Source organism: Lotus japonicus, chromosome 2, assembly GCF_012489685.1.
Source record: "Lotus japonicus ecotype B-129 chromosome 2, LjGifu_v1.2".
NCBI lineage: Eukaryota > Viridiplantae > Streptophyta > Magnoliopsida > Fabales > Fabaceae > Lotus > Lotus japonicus.
Window position 1 is genome coordinate 62136658 of NC_080042.1, and position 25150 is coordinate 62161807.

Consider the following 25150-nt stretch of genomic DNA (forward strand, 5'->3'; position numbering starts at 1 on the left):
TTCATCAGTCCGATTTCTCACCACATATGAGTAACCTAAGTGAATGTAAAGTTCTTTAGTTCAAGCCATCAACTACTAGACTCCACCCTTATTCCTAAGGTGCAGGTGCTCTAATAAGTCTCATCGCAGATCCGCTATTCTAAACCACACTTTCATTTGTGCAAAGAATAAGTAAAACAACTTGATGCGCATTCAAGCTAATATTGGAACAGGGAATATAAACTTATAGAAGAAAACCTTATTCCATATAAACTCATAAACTAAAACATAAACAAGTTAGAGATTCACACTCCAAATGCTAAAGAAAACTAAGCCAAGCATGACTAAGGAAAACATAATTTCTAACCTGAGAAGAAGCCCTAGAGAAGCTTTACAACACCACACAAGCTACTGTTCAGAAAAACTAAGATATTGAGGCTTGGAAGTGGTTCTAAGTTCCTCCCCACAGATCTTCCCTACTAAGATTACAAAGTGTTGTATTTATAGTATAAAACTGATGAGCTACGCATGTTCGTGCACATCTGGCACGCACATGCGTGAAAAATGGTCGCGCTACTGACTAGCTACGCATGTGCGTGCATTTCAGGCACGCACATGCGTGCAGGTGCTGACAGCTCCAACCTCTTTTTGTAAAATGGCATGTGTGGCTTCGTTAACCGTCGGATCAAGCTGAAATTTTGATATGTTATTCACAACACATAGCTCTTCAATATGATCGGGTGGATCGTCACAACACACACATCCCACACGCTAAGCATCTCTTCAACTTCCATCAGCTAAAGTTTCAGTCTTTAATGAACTTAAGGGCCTTCACGAGCCTTCATTCCCTTGAATATGAATCTGAAATTTGTCTTCAGTCATAAACATTCCCTTCAATGTGACTTTGAAACCTTTCTTTAGCCATAAAATTCATGACCTCTTGCTCTTCATCATCAAAGAAAGATTCCCTAACACTCCATCATGAGTATTAATTAGGGTTGCACACCTTATACACTCATCAAAACTCACTTGTAACAACAAACACCCAATTATGCAGATAAAGCTTAAGAGAATTCAGACCATGTTCAGCTCAAAGATCCTTTCCAACAATGCCCTCAATTCTTCTTTCAACTTGTCTTCTCCATTCGTCTTATTGAACTTCTAGGCGCTCTTGAGCTTGATCCTCTTTGCCTTGTCTTACTCTGGTATGCTTTCTCTTGTTCTTCTTTGCTCTGTGTTGACCTTGTCTTACTGGGATCTGCTTTGTCTTGACTTGGCCTTGTCTTGATCTTCATATTCTTCATGTAGATCTTCTCTTTGTCCTCAAGGTGAAGCTTTATCACTGTCCTTTGTTGCTTTGATCTAGTCTTCTTGTCTTCACTGGCTTTTCCTAGACTCCATAGCACTGTTGTGGTCTTCATAGCCTTATGTCATGATCCTTATAGTTTTTGTCATCATTAAAACATATCAACTTATATGTTCTTCTTAGAGGAAGAACTCATGTGAATTTTACAACTTTGTCATGGTATGTCGGAGTTAGTACTGCTACAAAAAATGCAGAATAATGTTTGACAAAATCGATGCTAATAGTTCGTAGACAGACGCAACAAATGATTTAGCTTCGGCTTAGTGTCGACTTCGTGAAGGGCCTTAAAATGATCCAAGCTAACTCATTACGTCAACCCCTTGCCTTTGTGATCATATTCGTCAGACGTTTTAAACAATGGTGTTGAAACGCCTGATAGTGGAAGTCCCAAGACACCTTTGTCTTCATGAAAAATTGTTCAATGTTGTTAGTCATTAAAACATAAGATTATACAATCATAACTACTATACAAGCATAATTTACCGAAAATTCATCCCACCACTTACCCAAGTAGTCCTTCGCCGCAAGGGAGCAGTATGAGGGGATAGAAGGCTTATGAAACTATTATCGGCATAAGATTATAGCTTAAGTGGTAGGAGCTGGGGAACATATGAGTTGGGTAGGATGAGGTCCAGGATTTAATTTTTGACAGGTGCAATTTATCTTTCTAATGTAAAAAAAAAAAGATATCCTGATTTTTCTCTATCTTCAGTGATAATTAAGCTTGTATGTTGCCTTGCTTCACGCAGTTAGTGGATTTTGTGGGATTTGGCTTCAGGAAAGAAAAAAAAAACAATTTAGTAAATGTAAGAAAACAATCATATTATTAATAAGATATTATTGGTATTGATTTGTACTAGGCCATGATTTTGAAAATCTATGTTGGGGTGGGAGGAAGATCATGTGTGGATGACACAAGTAAACGTTGAAATACTAGCTAGACAAGCTGTTGAGGGGATTAGAATGGAATATTTGGGAGAATGAAAAGGAATTAAGAAAGTAACAAATGGGTTTGAAATTATAGGGTTTACAAGGACAAATATAAGGAAGCAAACAAACAACACTTTAGGCCCTCTTCCTCCGTCTCTATGTGTCTCCCTGTCTCTTCACCCATTCAGGTCAATGGGTCCACGATCAATATTTCTTTATCTCACTATTTCAACCACCGTCCATTTATTGCTAACGATAAAATCACTTAAATGTTGGTATCCATCTTTCATAAATCGTTAATATGTATCATCTTGTAGAGCATACAAGTCTTAATTAACATATGATAATTTTCAAACTTGAGGATAGTAATATTCTAGGAAAAACCATATGTGGTAAGTGAAAAAAATTGAAATTAGCTAAATTCCTAGCTACTTTGTGCAATATCTCTAACAAAAAACTTATGTAAACAATTTCTAAGTGTCAGAATATCGATCAATGTTTTCCATTATTTATAGATCATCACTATCTTTCTCTTTGAAATTGGCAGCACTCTTTTGTTTATGAAAAAGAAAGACATTGTACTCTATTTGAGAAAAAAGTTTCATGCACTCTTGTAAAGGTTTTTCAAACCGCGCGTCAACCAATTAGATTTTGTGAGTGTGAAAAAAATAGATTTTTTATTTAATTAAATTGATTGACATGACTTATTTGAAATCAGATATTGACAATATAATTTTAATTTTTATATATTGTTAGTGTATCAAAATTAAACTCATATTCTAAGTCATCGATTTTGGTTTTTGGTCTCTCTAAGGGATTCAAATATGTCTATTTCAAAAATTTGAGGAGATATTTGAAAAAAAAAGGTTTACATGACAAAACCAAATAATTTATAATTCCCTAAACCCAAAAATGTATATAAATTAAAGAAATGTTGAAAATAGCCCTTTCGAGAAATCCTAAACTCTAAAACACTCAAGATTTATTTTTTGTTACAAGCGGAAAGCCCAAAACACTTATGATTTTTTGGTTACTGAGGAAATTTAAAACACTCATGATTAATATATATAAATATATTTACAAGAGATCAGAATAATACTAAAAAACAAGACTTAAAACAATTATCACACATTAAATTATGAAATACTTTTCTATTCTGCAATATCTATTAAAAAGGTCAAAAAGTTCTGTCAATTTGACCAAACTCCATCAAACGAATGGAGAACAACCAGCAAGTTCAATCAGACTGTTACAATTATTCCACCTTCAAAAATATTTCTGTTGTACATCAATCATAAATTAAAAGTAAACAAAATAAGACTTTAGTTTTATGCAATGTTCTTCTTATCTTGTTCCTTAATATTCATTAGTGTCGAATCTAACAAATTTAGTCCTACTTCAATTAGTTCAACAAAGAAAATGTCCTACTTTAATTAATACAAATAAAATATGTACACCTATTGTAAAGATATATTATAGTCGAATCCACCGAAATTAGAAAAGTTTACTTCTAAATTAAACTAACTAACTAGAGAATTTGTGAAATGGATATATAGCAAAGAACAATATTTGGGCAATTATATGACGGTACATGTTTGAAACGGGTGTACCTATAAATATTGTTTTTATAACTAACATTTATATGTTCCTTCCGTACATTATATTATTTATATACTAAAATTAATTTATGCAGAGAAATTTTTTTAACTTGTAAATCAATTTTTTTTTTCGAAAGCAACTAATTAGATTTTTCTTTGTGAACGGTAGATAAAACCTGAACCTTATCCAAGAACAATTTGTAATTAATTAATCATTGATGGAACAAGACATTTTTTAATCGTTAATAAATTAGTTATAGCTATTAAGAATCTCTCATAACCGGTCTGTCATTATTTTGTCACTAATATAAAACTTATATTCTCAAATTCTCAGTTTTTTAAAAAATATTCACAAATTATAAAACCAATGTAGAAGCTTTTTCGCTCAAAATTCATTATGCCCCCTCTTTAAAACCTAATTTAATTTCCTAAAATATCCTTTAAAAATTATCAAAATTTCACTATTTTTGTACTTTTAAAACTGTTTCATATATCCCATGCATCGTAAGTCCTAAAATACTTGAGAAAAATATAAAGATTCAATGATTTCATGCTTGAAAAAATTAAGAAAATGATCAATAGTACTTAATTCAAAAGTAGGGGACTTGTTTAAACTAAAATAGTCTTAAAAGAGTAAAGAAAATTCACACGGGCAAGCAAAAGTATTTGAAGATATACATAGTTTGTATGAAAAAAGAGGTGAGCGCTGAAAAGAAAAAAAAAGTTATATTGAAAAAGTTCAAATGATAATATTTTTAAATTTCACTTTCAAAAAAAAAAAAATATTGTTAAGTTTGATTGTGAGGTTCATTAAAGATTTTTTCTGATACGTAAATTCTGACATTTCACGACAAATCATCAACTATCACGTTTAGCGGTGGTTTTCAAATGCAGCTAGATGCAGCGAAAAAAGATATCTAGCAAGGTTTTTAAAACCTTTGCAAGATAAATATCTCATATCGTGTCGGACTGTGCACATCATTCTAGATACTTTGCAGATTGTGCAGCAAAAAATAGCCACAATCCACGTGTGTCAATCTGTGATGGAACTCGCCGTAAGTTCAACATACATTATCTATTTTTATTTTTTTTACAATTATTGGGTTTGAGTAAAAAGTTAATAAAATTAATTGTAAGAGTGTAAATAATGTGCTATTTTATGAAATTGTAAAGAATATTATAAAATGAAATGTAGAAACTCTAAGGAATATCATGTTAGATATATATGTGGTTATAGCTAGTGTTAAGGAATTACGAGAGGCCAAGAGAGTTAGAGGGATGACGAGATGTACAAGGAGAAGTAGCAGAAGGAACAGTGTTTTCCTTTCCCTTGTACATGTAAGTATGTAACTAACATGAACAGTACAATCCCTCTTTGATTTACTCTCGTCGTCTTCGAAGAAAGAAAGCAAAAATGAAACACAGAATAAAAAAAGAAAACTTTGCAGTTTGCAGTGTTTGCGTGTATTGACTATGCTAGAAGAAAAAGGAGTGTTAATATAGAAACGGAAAGAAAGGAATTGTTGGAGTGTCACTTTCCTATATATACTCTCAACTCAAGTTAGCCAGAAATCTCATCTCTCTCTCTCCCTCTCCCTCTCTCTCTCTCTTCCATTCCAATATTCCTTTATATATTTTTTTGTTTATATTACTATTATGCACAACCACACATCTCTCTCTCTCTCTATACATAGTCCTTGAAGGATGTCTGTTCTTGTGAAGCTATCTGAGTAAAGGTCTAATTGTTATTCAATCTAGCCATCTTTCAAAGAAGACATATATTCATGCCCATTTTTGCACCCCAACAATTAAATTAAATCACCCTTAATTAATATTCTAGCTATCTTGTTCTTGTTTGTTTATTATTGCTTGAGGGGTTCTTTTCTTTCCCTTACCATACATCAATCTAGAGTACTATAGAGGGAATAAACAAACACCTTCCCCCACTTTAGTCCTTTCTCTGAATTCTCTTCTTGCTGGTTTCAGTGTTTGATGAGTTGAGTGGGTATTTCTTTTTCCTTTCCTTTCACTACTAGTGTACTAGCTACCACTGCTAGAAATCATTTGTGGGAATATAAGCTGAAAATGCCTCAGAATCTAATTCCTGATCTTTCACTGCACATTAGCCTCCCAAACAGTGCTCCATCTTCAATTTGCACAAATGAAAGGGATGATGATTCAGCCTTTGATATATGGAGATCTTCAGCTGAAGAAGAAGGTGAATATGGCTTCAAATCTCACAGTGATGGTTCAATCAAAGGTAGCAGTAACATAGAGCTGAGTCTAGGGAACCCCACAAGTACTACTCCCTCTGAAGCTGAGAGCCCCTGGAGGAGAAGTAGAAACTTTGTTAGAGCAACACAAGAGAGGCAAACAACAACAAATCATGGTGAGGTTTCAGAGGGTGTAAGAAGAGTTATAACAACACCCTTCAATGGAATCCCTTTTTATAATAGTAACAATTCCTCAACAGAGAGGGTTTCTTCTCTCTATGCACCACTTCCATTACCATACCCTTCTTGTTCCCCCAATAATGATGCTACTGTTGGGGGTGTAAGTGTAACTCCAATCTCAAGGTTTAATGGGATAACCATGGAGAATCTAAGACCTAATCAGCAATTTCAGTACTTGAACCATCATCATCATCATCAACAACAACTTCTTCATAATCATCATCAGAATCAGCAGCAGTTTGGGACTAATGGAGTGTCTGATTTTGCAAATGGATTTATGAGGTCAAGAATGTTCAATACTCCAAAGCTGCAAAGTAAGAGGAACATGAGGGCTCCAAGAATGCGTTGGACTAGCTCTCTTCACAATCGCTTTGTTCATGCTGTTGAGCTTCTTGGGGGCCATGAAAGTGAATCCCTAATTCTCTGATCCCTTTTCTCATTGTGTGTAGTTTTTAGTACTTGATGTTGAACTTTTCTTGTGTTTTTGGATGGTAGGGGCTACTCCAAAGTCAGTTCTGGAGTTGATGGATGTTAAAGATCTAACACTTGCTCATGTCAAGAGCCACTTGCAGGTACTACATCGCTCATGTTTGGATCAACTTCTATTTTATTAAAATCGATTCTAAAGTCTAAAAGCTGTCTGACCAAATGTTTGAATTAGCTTTTTATCTCATTACCAACTCTAAAATCCCAAAACAACTTTGTATGCTTATTACTAGAATTGACGGTGACTTCAGAACCAAATTATTTCCTCAGAATCAATCGTGAAGCCCAGAAGCTGCTTAATTAAATGTTTGAATTAACTTTTATTTTTTCATAATCAATTCTGAAATCTAAAAATTACTCTCATAAACTTATTACTAAATTGATTTTTTTGATAAATTACTAAAATGATTCTTACAAGGTAGAAAAATTTCCAAATATCAAGACCTTCCTTGGTTTCCATGTTGAAACAAAATTACAAAAACACAATCTCTTTCTTGGTGAAGTGTGTGAACTGGAGTGAGTAGACTTTGTCCAAGGTCTATCTAAGGGGCACAGTAGCCAAGGCATGCAGTGCTGAATGAATGGATGAACAGTAGAAGCTGTTGTTTGATACAGAGAACCGGACAAGTTCTACTTTTCATGAGAGAGAGAGAGAGAGATAAAGGAGATGGAAAGTGAAAGTAGGAAAAGTAGCCATCATTTCTCAATAATAGAAGCAATTACTTACCTTACCAAACATCAACCTCGTGGTTATTAAACAACCCCAGAAAACAAAGAAAAAGAAGCATCTATGATGATTTGATTATTTTTTCCCTTCAAAATCTTCTTCTCCATTCAGATTTCACATCTATTCTTACTGTTTATTTATTTTATTCATGATTCATTTCCCTTTATATAGTATTATATTCATCTTATTTGTCTTTTTTTGGGTTCTGCAGATGTATAGGACTGTTAAAAACACTGACAAGCCAGCAGCTTCCTCAGGTAATTCATGTTGAAATCACCTAATGCAATTCATTTATTTATACTAATTTTATTTCCTTGATCTTCGCTCCAAATTTGAGTGCACTTTATTCAATTCCTCTGAAGATTCCCTCACAACAACTCTTTATGACTCAGACCCTAGTAATCTCTACATTAAATAATCTTCTCTTTACATAAAGCTTAAAAACTCAAGATTCATTTCAATTTTCTCTCTAAATACTATGATATCATGAGTTGTTAATGCTTATACAATGCAATATATAACAGATGGAGATGAGGATTTCATATCCCTAACACCACCACCCATTAATCAAAGCAAGAACAATTATTTACCAAATCAAAGGGGTCCTCTAAATGCACCTCAAAGTCATGATGATATGGCCCACACTTCAAGTAATCTATGGGCTAATTCTTCTTCTTCCAGGTAATTTCTATATCTTAATGAATATATCTGCATGGGTGCATTGTTTGGATCTATTGCTATCTATATTCTATATATGCATGGCATGGTTGAGTTTAATAAATTATCAAGTTAGGGAAATCATAAACTCAAGTCCACCCTTTTTGTGAAACACATAAAAAGTGCTTTTTTCCCTACATTAACTTCTGCTTTTCCATTTATTTTCCTCACTCCACTCTTGCTTTTCTTTCTTATGATCAAAAGTAGCCATGCCTCTTTTGGCTGATACCTCTTTATGGTACAATCTCTTTCACCTTCTTTAAATGTACAGAAAGAAAGGTGGTTTTTCTGAAACAAGATCATGAAATTTTCAGCTAGCTCTCACTGCCCAATATTTTCTGCGGATCAACATTCATTTTTTAGAACAAACATATTTCAACTCTATGTTCACTTTTTTGTTTTTCTTACCTTAATTGGGTATCTATAATTGCACACCTTTAATGGTCTTGTTTGAATCCGTTCAATAACTAACATTGTTACACAATACAACCGTTACAATGTGTCCAATTTTATGGGTTTTCATTTCCAATTTTTTCTGTAAAGTCGTACCTTTTGTATTCTAGCTTTATCATAGGTTAATGCTTTGGTACTGGATCCTAATTCAAATTTTGAGTCAACTAGTAAGACAAAAGATGGTAGGATCTTAGGTAGCAAACTCCTACAATGACTATAGTGACCTCTCAAAAGAACATTTCTAAACTAAATTGGAATTGGTCGGAAAGAATTAAGTTCATGGTGTACAAAATTTGAGTTTGAGTTCAAAAGGATATTAGGTAACTAGTAAATTATTAGGTTCAATTTTGAATGCGCATTTATTCAATAGAATGCACTTGTTAAATTCACTCACAAAAGAAAACCAAACAAATCCTAACATGCTTGACGAAAGAGCATAATCCTTCTTATCCAAGCCGACTCAATGACCATAACCATGCTTATTGGACAAGTTAGTTTTATTTAAAGTTAACTTTGACACTCAAGCTACTCATAGAAGTCTTTTCACATTATTGATTTTGCCTTTAAAATCAATTTTAGAGGAATTTTCAACATGGTTATCTCTTTCTAATCACTGTGAGCCTGTTTGTTTGAAGTCAATCCCTCTTTTCAAGGTTGAACAAAAACGATGTCTCTTGCTACATTACATAAACCGAAGTTTATGGCTCTTGAAACTTGTTTACAAACAGACTCTATTTATTCATCTTCCACTTACCTGATGCTTAAATACACACAATATAACTGATACTTAAATACACACAATACCTGGGGAATAGAAGTAGATGCAAATATTGCTGAAAAATTAGGCATTTAGAACACAATGACCATTAAAACACAGCTTCTTTTTATGGTTAGAATTGGAGATATTAGATGAGTTAGTTATCCCATATTTGGAAATAATAATTAGAGCTATGAGAGACACAGAAAATCAAGCAAACCTTATAAATACTATGGTGATTTGTGACATTCACATGAGTCTGTGCAATTATAAAATGATATATATCCCACCCCACAAGGCCACAACCACATTGATCAATTATAGCTTCCACAGAAATTCTAATAATGCTGGTCCAGAATTGAGTTGGCCTCTGATCAGCTTTAACTCAGATGCACAATTTTCTCTGCCCTTCACATTTGTTCTGCAAAAAGGGTTCCTTCTAGTCAGAAAGACAGGTAGTAACCTTCAATATACTCTTTCTCTTTCGTACCTATTTATTACTAGTCTGTTTAGACCTTAGAGGAAGCAAATGGGATCATGAAAAATGAATAAAAAACGAAATGAATTTTTAAATGATTTAGGTGAAGAAAAAATTATGAAGAAGAGATGAGAGCAGGGAAAGAGAAACATGGATATATTAATTGTCTTTGAGAAGATTAAAAAATCAAGTTTAAAATGAGGAGAAAATATAAAGAAAAAAAGGATAAAGAAAGGAGGAAGAGAGAAAGTATGGAAATTCCGAATTTGAATAAGGATGGGTAAAATTATAAATAAATAAAAAAGTGGAATTTTCGTCTTACAGGACTAACAGGAGGCTTTTGTCCATGTTGGGATAATAAAAATTCTGTTTTCAAATAGATCGTTTTACATTTCCTTCTTTTTTTTCTTTCTTATCTTGCTTCCTTCTATCCACCAAATCTTCCTTGCATCTTCTTTTTTTCTCTTTAGATAAATAAAGTACACGCACACGTCAGAACAATGAGTATATTAATCCTTGATGATTTTTATTATTAATTAAATTTTATCCTTTGTTACTCACTTGGGAGAGTTTGTTCCCAAATTGTTGATCTTTAATCTAATATTAATTCTCTTTTTAAGAGAACTTGTTGAGATATGAGAACTTGTTGAGATATGAGAACTTTCGAGAACTTGTTGAAAGCACAATCAAGAGTTATGCGATACCACTTGTTGGATCCATGAGAGGAAATCTCCACACATGAAAAAAGCACACCCACCATAAGAAGTAGAAAAATTAATAATAGATAAAGAACAACTCACAAATTTAACGTGGTTCACACGTCTTACCTAAACTCATGATCTCAGTGACACACACTAAGCCGCAAGTCAATATATCCCAAATGACTAGAATTGTTATAGTTAAGAAAACTCAAATAAACTCTTCATACTTTTAATAACTCTATATTTCCTTTTTTTAGATTACTCGATATGAGACTTGGATAGTTAAGTGCCTACTTTGGCACAACATCCTCTTCCCTCCTCTCCCCTTTCCCCTCAAAGCCTTCTCCTCCCCTCTAAAAAAAAACTCTCATACAAAGTCTTAAAACCCAAAGATACAAATGCACATTGATTGATCTTCCGAAGTTAGAAACTTTAGATGTTCATTATATAAATAGTTTTGTTTTTTTTTTTCGAGAGCGAAAGAATTTATATATAGAGGCACAACTTAAAAAATATTATAGAGAGCAAAGTCCCAACAAGTTGCAATGTACAACGTATATTGAATCAAAAACTGTAACTGTGAAAGATAAAACGCCTAAAGGTCCGGAAAGCCTTGAAAAAAGTCCAAGAAACAAGAATCTTAGCTAGCAAGCCCAACCACATGCAACCCAAAACCAAACAAACCAAACCCACTTTGTCACGCCCGAGAACAGATCTGGCTTGAAATAACCCCAACTCGAAACAAGGGCATCCTCCTCGACGCCATCAATACCATCAACTTTACCCAACAAAAGGATCGTTGTAGCGCCCGAAGCTCGAGTTTCCAAAACTAGCCCTCGCTACCCCAACCTGAGTCGTTGAAACCCTAGTAGATAGAATCTCGACAATGAAGGAATAGAACCAGAAGAAAACGAAGGCCCAGGAGCATAGAGCTAGGGGTTGGACCTTTGAGAGAAGGGGAAGGAAGAAGGCATTGGATCTAGGTTGGGAAAGGAGAGGGTGGACGGCTAGAGATACCAATAAAGCAAAATACATCAAAGGAAGGAGGATAGGACTAGGAAAGGAGGTGGAGAGATTAAAAGAGAAGCACAAAAGGGGGTTGCCGCTGCGTAGAGAAGGAAAGCGGCGCGTGCCAACCCAAAGCTGGAACTCATAGAGACCAAGTTTAGAGAGAGAAAAAGTTTCAAGAGATGAAGTGCTCTAAATCGTCGGTTATATCTCTAAGTAGTATTGTTAAACCTTAAATGAGTTAAATCTATTCATCAGGTTAGAGTTACTTGATAAATTAAGAATAAGCAATTAATAATCTTTGAAGTAAAAAAATTGTAACAAGCAAAATTTTAAATAATACAATAATTAGAAAGTTTATGTTTTTATGTTGAACTATGATTATATTTTTGTCGTAAAACATTACCTTCATTCAAATTAAACCTTATGATTGTCTCTTTATTCCTTATTCTCTAAAACAAGGTCATCTCCAATGCACAACTAAATAAGCAATTGTATTAGAGCATTCCATGCATAACACATTTCAGTATTGTTGCATTTGAAAAGGGAGGGTAATGATAGCTCATCTTTTCATTTTCGCCAGAAAAGAAAGCTATGAATGTCCACAATTGGTTTTAAAGTCAAATTTAATTTTAGTAAAAAGCTTCTGTAAATAGCTTTTGAGGATCATATTTGATTATGAAAAAGATAAAGATGATCCAAACATATGCTTTTAACAACATGAATATTTCCTTTCCATCGATCTCATGCTCTTATCAGTCCTCACCCATGCGTGTTTATCTTTTTACTTCTTCCCATGGTCCTTGCAGCATATATACCTAGATAATTGTAATAATGTTATATATTGCTTGCATCTGCATGTAGTAACTTATATTGTGATTAATTTTTGTAAATATATTTTACTGAACTTTCTCTCCTATGGTCTCAGTACTCATTTATTATTATATGATCTTGATATTTTAATTGCAATTATATGATAGTTCACCTTTATTTACATCTTTTATTATTCCTTGAAATTCCTGGCAGTATAGGAGAACGAATACAAGCGATTTCCCGGGATCTGGATGAGCTTAGTCGAGAAGAAAGCCTGTCATCTCAGCATATTGGAAAGCTTACCGAGGTTGTGACCTAATCCTCTCTTCTGCTACACTAATATATTGCTAGGTCACTCATTTGTTAAATTTTTTTTTTGATAAGTCAAAATATATTAGATGGAAGTATAAGGGGTACTTCAATCCCAATACATGTAGAGAAATAAATTACAAGAAAACAAGGGAGTTAAAACCAGAACTAAGAAACTCCAAAACCAAGAACCACTCCTCAGATACATAAAAAATAACCCCAATCTATACCACTACGTAGGCCATGGTATCATTCTAACAGCAGCAACACTAGATGATACCCAAATTGTTGGAAAATTCAAGCATGTAATTGATGTTTCAAATTGATTAAGAATGAGTGAGGTGAAGATCATATAAGAGATGTGTGTGACCCATAAATCTATTCTCTTAAAATTTTTGGTAAAAATGTGGTGTTTGAATCTCATGGTGTTCTTCTGTATTGACCCCATTTGTCCATGTTGTGTTCTATGAGGCTCCTTTGACTCCCCAACAAGCAAAGGCCATGTACATATAAATAATCCCATTGCAAAATACATCTTTTACTTTGAAATTGGTTAGTTACCAGATTTTAGGTATATTATAAGACTTAGCTGTATGAAAATGATTGGTTTGTGCAGGAAAGAAACTACATACAATCAAGAAGCTTCAAGGATCAAAGTTTAGCCTGTCAGAACCCAAGCTTGGAGTTCACCTTAGGAAGACCAAATTGGCACATCAATGAACATGCTTGATTTTAGTTAGTTTACATAACCCAAGTATGGCTTTACTAGCCAAATAAGAAGGAAAAAGAGGAAAGACTAATGCACTGATATATATAAATAGGTAGTGCTTTTGTCAAGACGAAGATGTCACTTTCCACAAATCTAAAGCAACTCTTGTATATTCTTTTTGAGGCCAAAGCTTGCTAGCCATTATATAAATGTTATAGTTAAAAGTAAAAGTTGAAAGAAAAGAAGGAAGCAGGTGTATTATAAGGCTTTTGTTCCGTCTTTTATTTTCTTTCCTTTACCCTAGGTTCCTACTGATTTGTCCATATATATCTTTCTCTTCCTAATTCTTGAACCTTGAATTGGGTGACCATGACTGCGCTTGTAAGAGTTTATTTGAGTCTATCTTATAGTATATGTGTTTATATAAATGTTTGAATTATTAATTTATGTAAATAATTTATGACATTTCTACAATATGGTGCATTGATTTTATTTTTAAAAGTCATTCAGATTTTATTTTAAGCGTTTATACCTGCGTATAATATATAGTCTTGATCTTATTTCAATAAGTTTCTCAAATTAGTTTTTTAAAGCCAAAAGTCGGAAAGCTTGATAGCTGTTATCTATCATTAGGATACTTTGTTCCTTGATTTTATACTTGACTTTATGCACAAGAGATCAAAGCTAAAAAGCAGTGATGGGTGTGAAAGATTTGAAGAATATATTTATTGGAGCTTTCTTTGATAAGTGAAACTCCATCTTTTTGACAAAATCATTCATGCAAAAAGCTATCTGTTCGTGCTAGCTTAAAGATTCCAGATACAATAGCTATTATGATTAGAAAATATCCACGTTGCTTTGATCTTGTGATAAACATGCATGTTGATGTTTTGATTGTGGGTTGCAATATACCCCACTAATGGACAGCTTTAGTTGATATGATATGCCTAATCCACTTACTAGATATGCTTGATTGAAAAATCAGTTGTAACAGCTGTAACCTTAAGTGAAGCAATATTCAAATGCTTCAACTTTCAAGTAACCATATATACATTAAAGAACATTTCGGTTGTTAAAGGCTCAGCCCCTGCATGGCCCAGAAATATGTATTCTTAATAAAAAAAAGTATATCTTTTATTTTGCTATATTTTGGATCAATGGATTATTTACTTAGTGATACATCGCTAAATTTCTTTTTAAGTAGAATTTTAAATTTGAGTCTTGCATACTGAAATTTTTTTGCCGTTAGAACTAATTATTCTCACCAGAGTACGGATGTTTACCGTTTAAACAGGATTGCTAGAACTTTTATTCCCATCATTTAAAAATCACTCATTTAAGCATATAATTATCATATTCATATTTCTTTTCAAGCCAAAATGAATTGAAATCTATCACAAGGGTGCCAAATACAAAAGGAAATGAAAGCAAGTAGCAAAAGGCAGTGAGATGCCATTACAGATCCTACAGACTACAGTGTGTTACATCGATCATACTCATACTCATACCTACATCGCATAATTTGATTAGCTGTATAAAGATGGGACAATAAATGGAAACAAAGAATCTTCTTCATACTTCATTTTGGGGACGAAATTAATTGAAATTAAACTGACAATGACAATAAACCAGTTGAAGGCTACATCGATGAAAAACATTAATTGCGGATAGTATAGTGTGTCTATAATATTCTGGCATGCATGATGATGTGTAAACACACTTGTAGATGCGAAAGAGACTGATGACTAGGCCACCACCTTAAATCCCAAAATACATAATTGATATGCCACAGTGGGACATTGATGATCACTGATCAGGAGACATTTCAGTGCTGTGATTGGTCCATATGACAAGTAAATGGTGTTAGCTCTTGTTTCATCAGTATTTTATTGGGTGGTTCTTGTTAACATACATTCTCCATCATTTATTAATAATTAGTTTTTATTCCTCTGCATGTCTTTGGTGTTTTAATCTTAAAAATCAATAATTAGTTTTGGCCGAATACATATATGGCATGGGAGCAACTTTTTCTCATGTATATGGTGTAGAGTTGTTACACCTGAATGAAACGTGATATTTAGTTTGGAAAAATTTATTGATGTTATCTCACACTTATTCATGTAATCCTTATGTATATCGCAATTTAACTTGTCGTATTAAAAAAATGTATATCGCACTTTAAGTTGCACTATGGAAAAATGCATACCACACTTTAAATTGCGGTATGCATATGGTATATTTTTCATATCGCACTTCTAGTGAAACTTAATATGCATTTTTTTGGAAATGGGGTGGCACGAATATTGTGGGAATGACATCAATAGATTTTCCTTCTAAGTTAAAGTTAGGTTACCTTCTGCAGGCATGGACCAATAGAAATAGTGGTCCATGGTATACCCTCAAGTTAAAGTTCAATTCCTAAAGTAACCCTCAATCATGATTTATCTCTCTTTTCAATTATGGACAATGTGACAACGATAAGCACGACTACGAGTGGAAGAGTGGTTGTTTTGCAGTGCATGGCAGTTGGGGAAGACTACTCTCCAACTGTGTGGAACTAATTGCAATCTTGTAGGAGGATCTTCCATGGCAGCGTGGTGGGAGGAAGAGAGGGATCGATATCATGCGATGGTAAGGCGGAGAAAGGCAAGGGTTGAGGCGAAGACGACTGCACCAGAGGCGTCGCCTCCATCGATCCCCAACACCACCAGAGGCCATGCCCCCACAACTGAACCCCAACACCACCAGAGACAATGCCACACCATCGAACCAGAACCTTTGTTTGTAAAACGCTTGAGATTGCAGTGATGCAATGTGTTGTTGTTGTTGATGCCCTTGAAACATGAGACAACTCAAAACCAAACCATTTAAAATTAAGGGAAGAATGACTAAATTTAATGAAGTTTTTTTTTGTTAAGGATCAAACGGATGTAAAAAAGTTCATGTGCACTACGTGGATCGTTAATTGATAAGTAAAAATACTAAATAAACATTATGACATCACAATGACCATTTTAAATCAAACAAAAATTTCGAGGGACAAAAAAAGCTTAATTTTTGTATGGGCCATGTGTCTAAGTTAGTGATCTAAAACATATTTAACCCTAATTTGTTTTATATATATTTTGATTTAGCATCTTTATACTATCTAATCATGTAAAAAACTATACAGAGTCGATAAAGAAATAAAAGTTACTAGTGTTTTTACCCGTGCGCTGCACGGCAAAAATCGATTCTGAACTACAACATATATGTTTTGTTGAACAGAAAATTCAATTGAACCAAACCGAAACAAACAATTTAAATAAAATCTCAATTGAATCCGACAAAAGACCAATATTACAGCAATATAATTCAGCAATAAAAAGGCTCAATTATAGTATCTCAGTTGTTGCTTGTTCTCCCTCATTGAATTAAAATCCATTGTACCTGCAACAATTTGGAAAATGATTAATAAAGATAAAGAAAAAAACAGGATGCTAATTATGATGCGCAAGATACAAAGAATTTCAAAATCTAAGTTACCAAATCTAACCATTCATATGTTCTAGAATACTTCTTTGTCATCCACAATAAGTATGTTCAACCTTTTTCTAGATTTAACTCTCGATAGGGCTACATATAGTCGACCGTGCGTTTATAGGGAACTGCCTTCTTGAGAACTTGAATGGAAGGCCAGTGTCAGACAGAGCGGTAGCAACAATAATATACGGCGTCAAAGCAATATCAGCATGATAGGAACCCCAACTTTTAATACAATTTGGTGGTTTGGAATACCAGAACATGTAACATCATTTAGGAATTCATAACTAAACCATTCTGCATCTATATCAGAATCTTCATCCGATCTACACGAAGTATTATAACTCAAAGTATTTATGTTTCCTCTCCAAGAATCATAGACAACATGAAGTTGTTAACCTCTTCAACACTTTCAAGAGTAGGTGCAAGGAGTGCTCTTTGTTCAAAATATCCATGGTTTTCCAAATTAGCAACAACATCGGGATAAGCAAAATTTACTAATTCGAGTAAAGGATTATTAGACTCCTTTACCAACAAATCAGAGGGAATCTCTATATTAGAATCATCATCATCGATTGGCTTAACCGTTCCATCCCCTACTTGAAGAAGTCAATCAGCAAATTCTTTGATTTCCATAGATGAAGAAGAGAAAGCAGCATGTTGTAATCTCATGTTGATAGTTAACTTCATTACTTTACAATACTTCCATAGGTAGGATGAATTCACAGCAGAAAAAATGATGTCAGATCTACTTCCTTTCAAAATGACTGGAAGAATCTGCCTGAAGTCTCCCCCCACAACAACTACTTTTCCTCCAAAAGGTTTATCATGGTCAAAAGTTGTTTGCGTCTTCATAATGTCATTTAAAGTTCTGTCTAGAGCTTCAAAACAGTGATTTTTCAACATGGGGCTTCATCCCAAATAATAAGACTCGCTTTTTGGACATTAAATGTAGATATTTCGTGGATTGAAATAGGAATAGAAAATTTAGAGTGAGCAGTTCTACCTCCAAGTAATAATAATGAACCTTGTCTCGAACCTAGTGTTTTTGCTCGTGCGCTGCACGGTGAAGTTTACTATTATATTTGACACATCAATAAATATTTTGATTATAAACAATTTAAGATACTAAAAATGAAAGAACAATCATAATAAAGATATAGATATTCAAAAAACATAAATTCGGACACTTATAGTGTTATATACTCATAAACCGATTTAAACAATATAAATATTTTGGAAAAAAAGAAATTAGTTAGTCAAAATCTTCAGTTCTGCACATGGGTCGTATAAATGATTCTTTGCCTTGAAGATGTAAATACATATATTTCAATATATTATGTTTGAGACTTACAAAGTGAAACCAAAATACATAGATATATATAATTTCTCCTAACTTTATTTAAAAAATATTAACAATGCACTTAAATTATTTAAAAATAAAATTTCGATGCAAACAAAAATAATTTGAAAATGAACTTTTATATTAGCTTTAAGATTAAAGTATTTTCAAGTATAAAGTTCTTACCCGTGCACGGTGGATTTTACTCTGATTATACCAAAATCAATATTTACAAATATTTTAGCTGCTATAATTAAGAGACTGAAAAAAGATGAGCATTCAACAAAAAAAAACCACAACGAATATCACACAACCCGCATAATTTCACTCAACTTTTATATATATATATATATATATATACATTCAGATTAGTTAAAATTGTATATATTTATTCATAAAATAATTTAATTTAATGTTATATTTTTATTTAACATTAGTTATAATCTAATATTTTTATCAATGCCCGTTTACCAATTTTAAACAAACAATAAAAATAATAACATATTATTACTGTAATTTATTAGGAAATTATTTCTAATTTTAGGTTAGCTAAAAAAATTATAGCTTTGAAGTGCAAATTTCTTCTAAAAACTTAATGTAGTCGATTGTAAAATGTTCATTCTCGTGCTTTGTATTTTTATTACATAATTTTGTATCCTAAGTTACATATAATCCTTTTAAAATTTTTAATACCCGCACAACATGGTTTCACTCGTTATAATTTTTTTTAACTGCTTTACTAATGAATTTAGAAAAGCTGAAGAGGGGGGAGGGGGGGCGAGTTTTGTGAAAGAATACAGTGAGACATCGAGACGGTGAAGAGAGACAGAAAGCGAGAGAGGGTTAAGGGGAAAGAGAGGGTTGTGCGGAAGGATATGTGAGGAGTTTAAACTCAGAATGAGAATCCGATAAAAGCTTGTTTGAAGGATTGAAACTTAAAAGTGGTGCAGATTCCCAATGAATGTTATGCATGATTGAAGCATTAATGGTCTGCACATGGTAAATAAAAATATTTTGAATTTTAAATTCTAAATTTCTAAAATGAGAAGATGAAAAGAACAAATAAATCAAAATGATATTAACTTTATATTTTAAATTTTCCTAACCTACTCAAATGTAAAATATTCATGAATTTTATTTTTAAATCAACCAAATTAGTGAAGTTATAGATATATAGATTCTGTGAGAGATTTTTAGCACACCTCATATAAAACACATATATTAATGTTTTCAATTCCCGTACCACATATTTTTATAATTTTATATTTTACTATTATAATTATTTTAAAAAATATGAAAAAACTACCAAAGAATTTAAATTATATTTTTCTATTAATTAACATAAAATAATTTTCATGTGAAATGCTTATCTAGTCCTCCACTAAGTCCCATTGGAATTTTCACAACAAACTTGATATCCACAAACAGAATCAATTATATGGATTTGAACTTAACGTTGAAACAACTAATATTCAAAATAAAGTTTATAATTTATTACTTCTGCTCAACAGTTGTGGTTTCAGAATAGAACTCCTAATTAACCAAGTGGGTTGGTGTAGTGGTTCAGCACTTCGTCCTTTAAGCAAGTGGTTGGGGGTTCGAAACTCAACTCTTGCGAATAGAAAAAACTCCTTGGCCAGCCCCCTACCGCTTAGTGCGCTGACCGTGGGGCGAGGATTAGTCTCACGGCTGTCGGCTGTGGGGATACCTTGTTCAAGACAAAAAAAAAAAAAGAATAGAACTCCTAATTCAAGTGACTTAGGCCTTTGGATAACCTCAATGGTCAGTGTCATGCCTTGACAACTTTTCCATAATCCTTCTCCTTCCCCATATACAATTCTAGCCATCATTTTTTAACCAAAACCTGTAGTGTTGACCTCAAATAAGTCAATGCTATTTATTAGCAGAGCTGGGGATACTAAAACCCATCTTATCCGTACTATCATCCTTTTGAGAATCAACAACAACAACTTGTACAGAACAATCTAGAAAAAGTCAGGCAATGACGACAATTAAAATTAACTTAGAAAACTTGATGGAGAAGTTGGGTTAGTCAGGAAAAATCAAAAACTCTTCAATGTAAGTGCCTCAATCAAGAAAACCAATATTAAAAAAGAAAAAAAAAACCTACTTCATTTAATTGGATATACTTCATTTCATATTTACAATTTTCTGCTATGTGTCTCTATGCCTTCTTCAGAATCATCTTCTATTTCAAAAAGAGTAGAGAACCTGAAAATAAAGAAGAAATTGACACTATCTTTACATCACAGCCAATTACAATGCTATATAGTAATGTCATTCAATTTGAATATGGATTTCAAATTCAAAGTAAAGAAAAGAGAGAAACGGGGACTACAAAGATATGAAAAGCAAATCTACCACTATTCTTTCAAAGAGATATATCCCTCTTCATCATGACAACAACACAAAAAGACACCCTATAAGAAAATCTACAACTATTCTTCCAATACGATAATTTAATTTTCAATTAGCTCTACTCCTTTCATCTATCACCAATATTACAAAGTGATAATCGTGCCATTTGGACAGTAAGGTAATTGTAGCATTAATCATTATAATTGGTTGTTTTCATAAATGGGGGGATACAACTTGGCGTCCTTTAAAAGAAAAAAAAGAAGAACTTGGCGTTCAAAAAAGCATGAAGTTCCTAGGAAGCATGGAGGTAAACAAAATATGTTGGTTCTTCTAACCTCTTCTAGATATATACTTCATTTCATATTGACAATCTCTGTCAGCACCAAATTTAAACATATAGTTAAAATGAACTAAAATCATTCTCTGACTATTGACCTATTGGTGCACATGATCCTAAAGGAATCATGTATCCATTTTTCCCAAATAAACGGGAACATGGTACCGTGTAAATTGGTAGTATAGTTCCTACAATTTTGGTAATCTTCGAGAGCATCATGTGCGAACCTCATAACATTTCCCAGGCAAGTGACTCATTCACAACCTGTATAAAACAGAACCAATAATGGAAAGCATTGAAGTAATAAAATAATGAAATAGAAACAACTTGAGATAGTGTTTTGAAATGATACACAATTTTCATCATCTTCCTTATAATCTGTTGAAAAAATAAATCAATTACTTGCACCAATAATGTATAGATGTTTAGTCAAGAAGCAAAAAGAAGAAATAATAGAACAAAAAGTGCAGATAACAGGGGCATGTTCAAGACAAACCTCGCAGAATAATGGTGAACCCTGCACACCCAAGAGGCTCAGAATCCAATATCCAAAATAATCAACAACTGAAATAGGATAAGCCAAAATCAAATATTTTTACTACCTAATCAGCTCAGAACACACGCAAAAATGAAAACAAAAAACTGAAATATATTCTGTGTTAAGAAAAACATTATAGGAAATAGAAGCCAAGTTTATTCATCAACATGAACTAATTTGTATTCAAAGGAGCTGGAGAAATCATAACAAAACCCAATGCATAACAGGTTTCACATATGTATTTCAATTTTCATGAACCATAAACCTAGTGCATAACAGGTTTCACATATGTATTTCAATTTTCAAGAACCATAAACCTAAAACCAAAATTTAAAATGGAAATGGAAACAGTTTCTATTTTTATGTTGGCTTACCTCTCCAATCAACTTATTCCTCATAACCCTTCTAAAAAACTGGCAGCTTCAAGGTCATCCCTAGAAAGCTCCGGGCGAGCATGGAGAAGTTACCTGGTAAAAATCCCAAATCAATAATGATGATAAGAAAAAGCTAGTAACATAATCGGTTGGAGACACGACCTAAACCATGACAGGTGTCGGTTAAAGACAAATTTTGAGAAACAATGCATGAGCAAATGAGCTCATTACAACAAATAGTGATTCATAATAGCAAGAAAACTTAGGAGACGGTAGCAAGGAGCCCAGAAAATCAAATGAGCAGAAGACAATTTTTTTAGAAACAATGCATGAGTAAATGAGCTCATTTCAACAAATAGTGATTTATCAGAGCAAGAAAACTAAAGAGACAGCAGCAAGTAGTTAGGCTAATAGGCACAAAATAATAAAAAGTTAAATAAATAGAAGTTAGAAAACAACCTTAGCATTACGCTAAGCAACATCATATGGAACATAAGTCATAGAGGAAACACAACTAGGAAAATGAAAGAAGGAAACACATGAAAGAATGGCGCATTCCAATAACTTAGTAAGAAATATAAGTTAGAGAGGAATATGAATAAGAAAAGAAATGGTAAAAATTCAAAAGCAAGAAATTTGCATGGAAAAAGAAAGTTTTTACCTTGAAAGACTCATTACATTTTCTGAAAGCAATGCCCGGAAGATACTTGGGCCAAAGAAAATCCCCTAAAACCAAATAGAAAGAGATAATAAGGTATAATGAGAAATACCACAAATTGTGCTCAATCTTCAATGATCCCCATTCAGGCAATCACCACCCCATCCTTCATAGATATCACCACCAGATAAGCACTCTACAATGAGTGAATTTTGTAAGAATCAAATAAGACGGAAGAGCAAATATTTTATGCACTTAATTTTAGCATTATAACTGAAATAGCTCTAAGAAACTCAGTTCAAATCAAAATCATGAGAAAGCTACAATAGCAATTGAAACTTCAAAATTAACTTCCTTAAATAAATTTCAATTGCTTCGAATTCGAGTCAGCCAGTGCTGGAATCAATTTTCCAATTACCAAAGAAACGTTGAGGGAAAAAAGGGTTATGATTATTTACACAACATGGAGTTTGATAATTATACATAGAATGAAATAATAAGCAAGTATGAGAAAATGACAGTCATCTTCAAGCAATCCTAGGAAAATAAAGCAAGAATTTCGTTATATTTGTTGTCTCTCAATATTTATTCTGCAATTGTATATTAAATTTCATGTACATAATTTTTCTAACAACCTGCATATAAGAAAAGGTTTAAGATTCTGTCCAGAAACAAAATAGCTGAATATGGGGAATAATTGGAAATAATAGCTGTAGTACTCATTGTTTTGACTTAACACATCAACATGCATATCAGAGAGCACAGACTTGAGCTGCTCTGCCACAAAATCCTCAGGCACCACGTTCAATCCCTAGCAATTGCCACAAATTTTAGAAAAGGGAAATAAAGCAATAAAAAAACACAATTGGTATTAGGGGTTTGAATTGACTATCTATAAAACCAATAATTGATCACAATCCATCCATATAAAAACACAACTTGATTCTTGTTTCAGTAGGGAACTGAGAAGAAAACATTGACAGAATAACGGAGCCAAGGTGAAGAGGACGATTCAGACCTAGCCAATGAAAATTAGAGATGGAAGGCAGTGGAGAAGATACCTGAAAATTATAAAGCTGAAAACACTAAATCATGATGAAAACAATAACCGTTAATCAATTAAGCCCTAAATAAAGGAAGATACCTGAGCCATAAATCATGATCGAGAGTAGAGTGGAGAATGAAGATAATCTGAACATTGAAATTAAGCCCAAGAGTGAATGATTGCCTCGAGAGTGAAGGATGGAGCTCTGGATGGTGGAACCGAAAGTTCAAACATTTGTGAGAGAAGAAAGAAGGATTCAGTGCAAGGGGTAGGAGAATTCGAGGAGAACTTCCAGGCAGTGATCAGAGGCAAATCGTGGATTTTGGCTCAGGTTGGGAGTGGAGAAGGAGGACGGAAAAGAAAAATTCCTTCGCGTTTGTAGCTGGGCAAGAGAGGTTGATGCGGAGGTTTCTGATAAACATATTTGTTTAAAATGGTTAAATGGGTTTAGGGATAGAATATAGTTATAGATAGATGCACAAACTTTTGAATTTGAAATTCAAAATTGTAATGAATTGTTCTGCGTGAAATCATCTATAGTCTTAAAGAGCATTCCCCTTTTCAAAACGCAGCTGCTGCATCATTTGTTTCATTTCAAGCAAAAACATATAAACAACAACAAAAGAGAAGAACTTTAGACACCCGAGTAAAAAAGGAAACCAAATTAACCATAACCAAAAACCAGAACGGTCTAGACTACACTTCATTAAAAAAAAGTTCCAGGACTTGAGAAAAAAATTGAATCCCAACTTACGATAAATTAAGTACAGGATAAAAATTAAGCACTGTTGGAATAAAAAGAAGAAGAATTGAATCCTAGGATAAAAAAAGAACACGTTTAGTTGCTCATATATTAACAGAAGCTCAGTTAGATGCCACAACCTAAATCAAATTTGTTAGACGACTTGTAAAGAGAAGTTCCAGATTCCTCCCTCTTAGAACTTGTTATCTTCTCTGGTACCCTTCAATCTGCCAAACACAAAGAAGAAGAAATAATCCCAAATGATCCTTTGTAGAACAACAAAAAAAGAAGGTTTAAATTTATGATTTGAAACAATATTCATGTGTTATTTATAGTTGAAGCCTCATGAATCCAATCAAAAAATGTGATAAAATCTATAAAATTTAACTCAGATTTTTAAATCATGTCTAGGGAATATAGATTATGAATGTCATTGGATTGATTTTCAAGACAATGCTTAGCACATGATTATTATATGAATTTAATGGGTATACACTGTCAGTGTAAACTTTGTTTACACAGTCGCCCAATTGAATTCCGCCACATCAGCAAATATATTCTTGTTTTAATTAAAATTTAAGATGAAAGATATTATTTCACTTATATGGCATGTTGTGATTGGTTGTCAGTGTAAAACTGTTTTACACTGAAAGTGCATATCCATTAAACTCTTATTATATAAAATTAATCAGATTTGAAATTCTCTGTTTTTTAGTGGTTAAATTGGAC

General features: G+C 33.1%; 1 protein-coding gene and 1 long non-coding RNA gene across 17 annotated transcripts; one reads left to right on the plus strand and one right to left on the minus strand.

Annotated features, from left to right (window-relative positions):
* The first annotated feature begins 5403 nt into the window (after positions 1–5403).
* Positions 5404–13949, plus strand: LOC130738723 (transcription repressor KAN1-like). Of its 3 annotated transcripts, none has more exons than XR_009019545.1 (6): positions 5404–6733; positions 6822–6898; positions 7751–7796; positions 8064–8220; positions 12685–12773; positions 13392–13531. XR_009019545.1 is itself a non-coding variant. In XM_057590852.1 (6 exons), the coding sequence occupies exons 1-6, from the start codon at positions 5959–5961 to the stop codon at positions 13503–13505; spliced, it is 1263 nt and encodes a 420-aa protein (XP_057446835.1). In that variant the 5' UTR covers positions 5404–5958; the 3' UTR covers positions 13506–13949. The 3 variants fall into 3 exon arrangements, 2 of the variants coding, with proteins under 2 accessions (XP_057446835.1, XP_057446836.1); XM_057590852.1 differs by having other exon boundaries at positions 12680–12773; positions 13392–13949; XM_057590853.1 differs by lacking the exon at positions 13392–13531 and having other exon boundaries at positions 12685–12774.
* A 5800-nt stretch (positions 13950–19749) lies between these two features.
* Positions 19750–24804, minus strand: LOC130738724 (uncharacterized). 14 transcript variants are annotated; one of them, XR_009019560.1, is made up of 6 exons: positions 23779–24555; positions 22747–23695; positions 21977–22069; positions 21292–21628; positions 20480–20580; positions 19753–20212 (listed from the first exon to the last, which is right to left on the minus strand). It is a non-coding gene; the product is annotated as an uncharacterized LOC130738724 (long non-coding RNA). The 14 variants fall into 14 exon arrangements; XR_009019550.1 differs by lacking the exons at positions 19753–20212; positions 20480–20580 and adding an exon at positions 24562–24804 and having other exon boundaries at positions 20907–21328; positions 21561–21628; positions 23779–24251; XR_009019553.1 differs by lacking the exons at positions 19753–20212; positions 20480–20580 and adding an exon at positions 24562–24803 and having other exon boundaries at positions 20907–21328; positions 21561–21628; positions 23779–24090.
* Between the last annotated feature and the right edge of the window lie 346 nt (positions 24805–25150).